This window comes from Struthio camelus, chromosome 3 (assembly GCF_040807025.1).
Source record: "Struthio camelus isolate bStrCam1 chromosome 3, bStrCam1.hap1, whole genome shotgun sequence".
NCBI classification, from domain to species: Eukaryota; Metazoa; Chordata; class Aves; order Struthioniformes; family Struthionidae; genus Struthio; species Struthio camelus.
In genome coordinates, this window is record NC_090944.1 from 71,935,240 (window position 1) to 71,944,444 (window position 9,205).

The window sequence follows — 9,205 nt, forward strand, 5'->3', positions numbered from 1 at the left end:
TCAGAATGAATGAGGCACCCTATTCCCTCTAAATGGCAAACGTTTGTATCAACTTCAGTTTTACTGGTTATCCGGTTTCTTCAGAATTCCATGAAGAGCCATTTTATCCTGGGTCAGCTGCTGATTCTCAATACGAATTCATTTTTCTACAACTTATGTATACAAATGTATTTTTAGGGTATTTTTGCACCCTAAATTATCAGATTTTGGCCTTTTTGGATAAGATCTGGTAGCACAATATATTCATAAATATACTTGCCCTAAAAGGCATCATACAGCATGTAACTACTGCAGATATCCTAGCTTCCTTTCCATGCACACAGACCAAACTCCAACCCAAGCTCAAAGGTAGTGTAAATCCAAATTGGCAAAACATAGGTTGGGATACCTGTGCAAATTCAAACTGGTAATTAATCTGTTCTGCAGTGAGAATGCAGACTAATCAAGTATACGTGTATCCAGCATTATTCCACAGTTTCATCCAGGCTGTGTTTAGTCTACTCCATCCTTTCTCATCTCCTGCGTATCACCTTCACAGGTTCAACATTTTAACCTCACCAGTTCCTTGCACTTCCACTGTTTGACCCAAACACTATGCTTTCCAAAAAATGTCTTCTCCTCCTAGGCTGTGAGCTTCTCATTAAAAGACACTGCTAAAACTCATTTTTAAGTGAGAGAGAGAAGACTATTTTTAATGTTTAAACAGAAAGGAAGGCAATGAAAAGGCCAAGTGATCAGTCAATTGTGATACCAGTCGTTCCCCAATCTGCAAACCGAAGTCCTTACGACCTTTTTCTTACTAATAACAACTCTTGCTGCCAAATATTATTTTCTTGCACCTGCAGAAATGTCTGCATTAATACTGTGCAGCAACACCCTGACTGATTTATAACAGGACCATTCTCATGCCACTGCCAGAGACAGCAGTTACATGTGAAAGGAAAATCAATTCTTCCAATGTTCATGATTTCTAGCAGAGAAGTCAAGTTATTGCACCGGTAAATCCAGGAAAAATCCCACCAGCACTCCATCAAGCATGTAACTACAGAGATCAGGCTGATATGTGCTGCCCTGCAGGTTACATCCATATTGGATTAACGAGCTGCATCTACAGTGAAGACAAAGCCTAAGCGACTTTGAAAAGGCTGATGCACCAGGGTCCCAAATCCTGTTTGGAGCCCTCAGGCTCTGGAGTATCCCTTTGTAATAAACACTCTGGATTACAAATGAGGAGACTGGGAGTGTATTTGCCACCTTCTGCTGACTTGCTGCACAGTATTTTTTCTTTTCCCATCTTTGTCTGTACCATATGCAGATTCAAGTTATTTTGGGTCACAGACTAGAGTCTGAAGTCAGCCAGCCTAAATCCTACTTATCTGGACAGAGGCTAGCATAACAACCCTTGATCCTTCTGAAAACTCTAGGCAATACTGCATTGATTTTGCATTGTAAGCCCAAACCCATGCAAACTTTATACTGAGTAAATACTGCTATGCCTTAATATACGGAATAATTAAGGAAAGTCTACAAATTTAGTGGGAAATAAAATCATAGGCATAAAAAGCTACAGAAACCTCCTTAAAGAAGTGAGTTTAATAACAAAGAATTCTAAGAACATCTCACATCATTTTTTCTTTTAAAAATTATAACTACTTCTAAACATTTTGGTAGCATGAGAACTAGAATGCTAGTAATGGCCAAAAATATGTTTTTTATTTAAACATGATATGTGATGTTAAAAATTAAATATTAGGATAGGAGAACAGAGAGCAAGAGATGCATTTTCTTGTGTAAAAAGACTACAGAACTAAATAAAACAGTCACAGTTTTTTCTCCCCTCACATTAGTATTCACCAGGCAGCTGCCTGTAACACTGCTTTCAGCAAGAGCATTACAGTCAAGACATATACTCAGAATATTTCATCCAAGTGTTGACAAAGCAAAGTTACTTTCTTTTATTCCTTCCTGGGAATTTCTACAGCTAGTAATTTTAAGCATCTTTAAATTGGTTACATTGCACATTACTGACAGTATTCTTGAAATATACAGATTGTACAATACACAAGACTTGGAGCTTTTCAACTTTCCAGCTACACAGCTGGGCAGCCAAACATGACACGTAATAAGAGCATGTTCAGATTATAAATTGCAAAGTCCACATGAGACAGTTCAGCTGTTTGCAAATGCACATTTTTCTAAAGAGTAAATGGCACCCTATCGAGAACAGGTGAGAGGAGTTTCAGGTAGCGCAGTAAGAATTTGTTCCTGAAGAGTCAGTTTGGACGCTTACTGATAACAACTACGAAGGGTCTGCTGAGCTGAGGTCTGTGCACACTCTGCAAGTCAGGATACCACCAGCCGCCCCAGAACCTTACATTTTGCAGAGTCTGAATACTGAATTACTGAATATAGCTTAAAGTTATTTGATAACTTGTGCTGTGGCACTAATAATATTCAGCAAGCTCCTCAGAGTCAGTACTTAATCGATCACCTTAAAAAAAAATTATAAGCAGAGTACTTCAGAACGCCAACTAAGCAAAGCCTGTCTTTCATAACTATAGTTATGCTACTCGGCATAGCACTGACTCTAGGACCTTCTTGCAGCAGTCAGCTATTTCAGTTAGTAATATCTATATTGCAATTTTGATATTCCTCATTTTAAAAACCCAAAAAAGGATAAAGGTTGACCCAATTGTTTAGCTTTTCCTAATTGGAACATGTGATTTAAAAAGGAGTTTTCTACTTCTAAGTATCACGAAACAATTCCAGTTTTTGGTGTATAATACCAAATAAGATATTATGAAAATATTTCAAACAAAACAATTGTATATCTAGTTAAAGTGCTAATATTCTTTCACTTTCTCTTGCTGTCACTTGCTCTTTTGGGAAGTCCCCTTGGCCATTTTGAAGAGTTATATTTAAGAAAAAAAGGCAAGGGGGTAGTTTAGGCAAGGAGAAAGCACATTTTAATCAAGATTTAGAGTAAAGTTGGAGGTTAGCGATGTGAATTCACAGCTGTGATAACCCATAGGGGTTCCTCCACCAACAGTGGTATTCCAGAGCATATTAATAACATAGTTTGGTGGCAGGTAACGTAGTGGTCTCTGATAAGTCTGGGGCCAGAGAAGAGAAAGAGGGGTAAGTGGACAGCCATCAGCTTTTATCACATCCCAGTCACAACCACAAATTCCCTAAGGCAAGAAAAAACAGCGCAAACAGCCCAAAGAATAAATATTTTTGGATTTTTTTTTTTTTAAATAGGAAGTATTAACTACTTCTTCATAAAAGTACAGTACTTAAAGCAACTCAGGCTTCTGAACTGAAAGAACACCCCACTTCCACTCAGATACCTTTCACTTGTCAGCTTGGAGTTGTTCAAATTCCTCTGAAAACACAGAGGAATAGCTGAGCCCTGGGGAAGCCAATGCAAGTAACGCTAATGACTGACAAGGTCAGGATTTCATCCACCAGAAAACAAAACAGATCCTTCCATACAAAATCTACAGGAGTTTTGATCAAGATTCAGAATTTCCACAGAAGCTACCTCCTTTTCCCTTCCACAATATTTAACTACTCCAGCATGAAGCTATTTTGGTATTACTGTCTGCATAGCTTTTTAAACGGGAAAATCAATAATAAGCTGCAGTTTGGGGAAGAACGCTTGGCATTCAAACAGGAACAGAGCTACATTTGTGGTAGTTTTCAGTTCCTCTGAAAGTTTCAGTCTGTGTGCTTTCGATACACCTTTTATCTTCTGCTTAACAGCTCTGTCTTGGGTTGAGAGTATACTTAGTTGCAACTAAGCTTGTCTAACCACTGAAAAACAGTCCAAAGAATTGAGTCTACTGCCAGAAATGAAATAATAATAAAAAAAACCCTAGATCGCTTAATCAATGCTGAATGAAGCAAGACCTCTTTGCATAGGCACAACAATTTTCAGAAGAATTACCGCAGAACAGAGACCTCTTTCCATCAACCAGGCAAGAAAGCTGGAGCTTAACAGCCAAGTAACTCTCCACTGCCATTCTTGAAAGCTTCGTAAAGACAAAATGATGCGATGTGTCAAGCACAGCACATTTCAGATTTCAACAGCAGTCACCTGACTAACATGCAGGCTCCAGTCAACTTCAGTGCAATCTATTGTGCATTTTCCCATTTACACATTCCAAGAGTTTTCCTCCTCCTAAAAAACTTACTCCATAACAACATTAGCATAAGAACCCTTCAGCAATGATCTTACTGTTTAAGCAATGCTTTAGGATCAGGACCTAGAAACATTTACACGGATCCTTACCTATCAGTAAACCAAAATTACATGTTGCTTTCCATAGAAATGCTTGAAAATTTAAATCTGATCTGAATTAGGATTTTGCTCTCTCAAATGCCCAGAGATAATATATATATTTTTAAATAAAGGTCATAGAAGTAAAATTCCTTCTAAATGATTTCCAAACTATAAACGTGACTTCCTTTGTAAAGAAATCTCTGTCTCCCCTTTCCCCTCAAAAAAGGATTTGTACAAAATCCTTCACATAAGGAGAAAACAGTCAAAAAGGATGAACATGTAAACAGCAGAAAGATTCTGGCAAAAAAGTGACAGTGAGTCACAATCTTAGCTTTAGAACATTAATGTCACAGTAATAACTGATTAATAAGATTTCTGCAATATGACATTGCTCAATCTATTTCACCTCAGTAGGTTTTACCCCCCATAGTACCGAGATGACACTAAGTGCATCTAAAGATTGACACTGGCAGCTATTTAAGGCAGCCCAAAACACATACTGTCTTTGGACAGCAGCTCTTGCTGACCTTGGCAATCCCTTTGGAGTAGGTAAAATTAAACTTAAAAAAATTAAAGCTCTTGGAAAAAAGAACAGACTCTACACTGTAAGGTAAGTACTCCCTACTACAGCACCAGAGGGATGTTCATAATTGACTTAAAACACTGTATGATATACAGGTGAGAATTAAAACTATTTTCTCCAGCAGGGATGAGGGAGGCAAGTTTCGTCTGGATGCATTTACTTTTTTTTCTCCCCTTATACTTAGGCTGAAGTATTTTGGAAAAAAGAGATCATACTTTCCACCTTGTGCTTCTGCAGTTCCTAACATGCTGCATTCCTGGACCACAAAGGGACTCTGGGCACTTCCACAACACCAGAAAACCTATGGAGCGTAATATACATGCAAACAGAACAGGCATAAAGAGTATTCTTCCCTTTCTACTTAAAAGGAATACTAAAGACTCTGGATGTTAACTTCCATCATCTATCTTCAGGCCAAAGTCAAACTTAAATCCACACAGGGTACTGAGGAACAACAAAGTCTCTTTAAAACTTCCGTTGTTCTTATGCAGTAAGTGACATAGACGACATCAGACGGTATTTTTCTATTTCACTCTGCTAAGTTACTGCATACGTTGCACCCCGCAAATCAGTCACATACAACATACAGTAAAATGCTTTTTCAAAGCTGTGTCTACAACCAATATGGGGACGGTTTGATTTCCCTGACAAAGTCTACAGCTGTCCAGTTAATTGTCAGAGTAAAACGGAAAGTGTTTAATTTTTGTAGATTTTAAACTAGACTGCTAACAATTTCTGATTTACCACAGTGACAGAATCACACAGGCTGGGGGCGGGGGGGGGGACTTCAGGAGGTCTCTAGCCTGACCTCCTGCTCAAACCGGAGTCAGGAGTGAGTTTAGTCAAATCCCCTTTTCTCCGGGCTAAGCAAGCCCAGTTCTCCCAGCCTTGCCTCAAAAATTAGGCTGAAACACACCAAAACCAAGTTTTACTTTATGTAATTGCTGGAAGTATTTCTTTTTTTAAATATGAAAAATAAGAATTATCAGACTGTGCAACAAAACACGTTAGTTCTCAAGGAAATACCTTAACAAGGGGAATTATGTTCCCCAGAGAACACAGAGCGTTTAGAGGCCTGACAGCGAAGCTGGAACAGTAAAACACACACTGGATACTGGAACTATTGGGGAGCGAAGGAGAGGGAGCAGCTGGGCTGAAAGAGGAATGGAGATGGCTTTTTCAAAGTGCCCCGTTCCTTATGATCCAGGCTAACAACATCTTACGAGAAAACGAATACAGACCAACGCCACCGAACACCTAGTGCAATACACCTTTTCTTATCCAAACCTCCCTAAAGAGAGCTTGTGCACCTTTAACCAAGGGCTCAGATTAAGTATATTGATGTAGAAATCATCTTTGCGTAAGGTTTGATTGTGCTAGATGCTGATTCTCTCCAAGGCCCACCAAGACGATGACTTAGAAATTAAGACCATGAGGAGTATGCAAAGAGCATCTCTTCCACCTATGCCACCAACATAAGAGTAACTTAGTATTTGCATATGAGGTTACAAAAGATATTGTCATGCAGGATATACAAATACAGTTTATGGCAATGCCTCAACGTAGCATTTAGCATCCCTGTTTTAACGTGTTTTAACTTCTGTTTTCTTCTTTCCTTTTGCTAAGAGCACTCACGTAAATCCCAAAGCTTAAAACAGCAGGACTGCAGTGCCGCCGAAACACATGACGGTATGACTATTAGTCACGAATCCTCCAGGCAGCTGCACAGCACTCGCCCTGCCGGCACATTTCTGCAGCTGGGCACTGCTTGTTTATCAGGGGAAAGGGTGAGAAGACGCGGTCACCTCAGTCCCGGCCATAAGTATTCCCAGGTTTTACCATTAAGTGCTTTGCACTTCATGCAGAGCAGAGCCAAACCTTTCACTTCCTCCTGTAGTTGCAAGTGTCTGCGTCTCATGCGGCAGCAAGGCGCTCAACGAGAAAAGCAGCGATAACGCTGTGCCACAAGCCCAAAATGCCAGGCCCAAGCTCACTATTTAAATATCCGTCTGACTTTTATAATCTTCCTTCCCTCCGCTGACGTGTTTTGCTCATCTGAGGTCTGAAACAACACGGGGAATGTTTTGACACGGCGACGCTGAACATCACCACGGAAAACCAGCCCCGGCCACACACGTGAAAACGCACCATACCCTGTCCCAAATACCGCCTTCAGGCCCCATTTCCCCCCTGGACACACCAGAGCTGACACAAACGTTACCCCCCCCCCCGCCCCGGGGCGCTGGCAGGGCCGCGCCGCCCCTCACCGCGCTCCTGGCCGCCCCTCTCCCGCCGGGCCCCGCGCCGCCGCCGCCGCCGCCAGGCCGCAGCCCGGCCGGCCCCGCGCCCCGCTGCCGCCCGGGAGGCGGCCCGGCCCGGCCCGGCCCGGCCGCCAGGCCCGCCCGGCAGCCGCCGCGGCTCCCACCCCGCCGCCGCCCCGCTCCGCGCCGCGCAGCCCCTTCCCCACCCGGCCGCGGGTCTCACCGGCCCCGGCGCGCCTGCTCCCCCGGGCGCGGCGGGCGGGCGGCAGCGAAGGGGGCGGGCCGGGGCCGGGGCCTGGCCGCCCGGCACAGCGCGGCGCGGCGCTGCGCGGCACCGCCCCGTGCCGTCCCGTCCCGTCCCGCCCCGGCCCCGGCCCCGGCCCCGCCGGGGGCGCCAGTGGGTGAAGGGAGAGTGGGTTTGGGCGCTGTTGGGGGGCTGGTGCCCCGCTGCGTGCCGACCCTGCCGGCCGAGGTTTCTGGGTTGGGGGGGTGTGGGGGGGTTGTTTTGGTTTTGTTTTTGCTGTCTGCATGGGTTCAGGCTTGAAAAGGCGGTAGTCCTTCGAGGGTGCGTGCAAGGCAGTGCGCACGCAGAAGAAAAAAAGGAAATGTGTATGCACTTTAGCCAGCTTGTCAGCACACTGTGATCGTGCATGAGTGAAAGAGTTGCCTATGTGAGAATGTCATTTAAGGAAAAGATGCTGTTGCAGCAGAAGTTTATATATTTATGCACGAGGTAGTGGTGGAACAATGAAGAATTCAATGTCATTACATTGACTTCCATAGCATCCTTCGCTGAAGCACGACTTCCAGTTCTGGTCACTTCATCTCTAAATGGAAGTGGGCACTTCTAGAGGCTGAAGGTGGGTGGAAAATGATAAATTTATTTAGAGGCCTGTAATCAGTAATTAGCTGAGAGAGAAGGCAAGAAATGTTTAGAATAATGAAAAATGAAGGGTACATACACGCATTTGTTAGCAGTCAGTTTAGTGTGTCAGTAGTAACTGATGGTATATAACTGCAAATGCAGCAGAAGACGTGGTACCAGGAAGCAGAGCCAGGAAATGGGGGATCCGTTCCCCTCCTGACCCAGTTACCTGAGAAAAAGGGACAAATGAGCCTTTAGGCCTCTTGCATCGCAGCTGGGAATGCTTCTGGATCCTGCTTGTCTTTTTGAAGGGAAAATTACAGGGTCAGATGTTCTCCAGCGCGCTGCAGGCTGGCCTGCTTGGTGTACAAGACGCTCCCGTGTACATTAAATACAGCAGAGCAAGCAGTGCACGGTATGTGATTGCTCTGGAAAGTAATCTTGTCAGCAAAACCCAGCTTTGTCTAAAGACGAGCTACAGACATTGGAAGGTGTACTCATTTGCCAAGCCTTGACCTGCCTCATAGGCACGGTAGTTTACTTCTGCTATGACATAAAGCTCAGTCATTGCTAAGGTTTAGAAATAATCAGAACAATGAAAACCTTAATAACATCATAATCTAGTAACACTAATAAAGAAGTCCAGTAAAATACAGAGTTCGGTGAAGTTAAAAAGCCTGAAGTATCTACCCTTTTCAGAAAGGGTGCCCCTGACATAGGTGATTTTTAATGTGTCTCAAAGTATGCTGCAATGAGAGACAATGTAGTCTCCAAGACTGGTATAGCTACACATATTTCTTTCATGGATTGATGCTGGGAAATGAACTTTTTTTATTTGTATAAGTTAAAGTTATTAAGAAAAAGCATTTTGATATGTCTGTCCTTCCTTTCATTTGCTGCAGGCATGGTGTACATCTCTTCATTCAATTTTTCACGTGCCACTTTGATAAGCAACTATCCTAGTGCTGCTATATTTGTGGGGCTTTTTTCCAAGTATTGTTGAAGTACTCAGTCCAAGGTAATTCCACTAGGTGGTGCGTTCATGACAGTATAATTCGCTTCCCTTCTGAATTAAGGCCCTGCCTTGATTTTTATCTTCACATTTTTGTCATATTGATTGATTTCTCTCCATTGATTAAGCTCAGTCACTCTTGATTTATAAAGCCTCAGCTGAGATCACTGTCAGTTTTCCCCCAGAAAACAATATATCT

General features: G+C 42.9%; 1 protein-coding gene across 14 annotated transcripts in view; it reads right to left on the reverse strand.

Annotated features, from left to right (window-relative positions):
- The window catches only part of STX7 (syntaxin 7), a 33,465-nt gene extending 26,008 nt beyond the window's left edge, over nucleotides 1-7,457 (reverse strand). The window contains exons 1-3 of one of the 14 annotated variants that reach the window (XM_068938335.1): nucleotides 7,353-7,428; nucleotides 6,747-6,930; nucleotides 5,895-6,021 (exon numbers count right to left, since the gene is read on the reverse strand). Coding sequence is in view for 1 of the 14 variants with exons in the window: in XM_068938345.1 (XP_068794446.1) it covers nucleotides 6,747-6,786 (40 nt within the window). In the remaining 13 variants the exon portion in view is untranslated. Of the gene's footprint in view, nucleotides 1-2,290; nucleotides 2,729-3,949; nucleotides 4,305-5,894; nucleotides 6,022-6,673; nucleotides 6,931-7,135; nucleotides 7,165-7,335 lie in introns of those variants that run through there. The other 13 variants (XM_068938339.1, XM_068938333.1, XM_068938336.1 and 10 more) reach the window with 13 other exon arrangements.
- Between the last annotated feature and the right edge of the window lie 1,748 nt (nucleotides 7,458-9,205).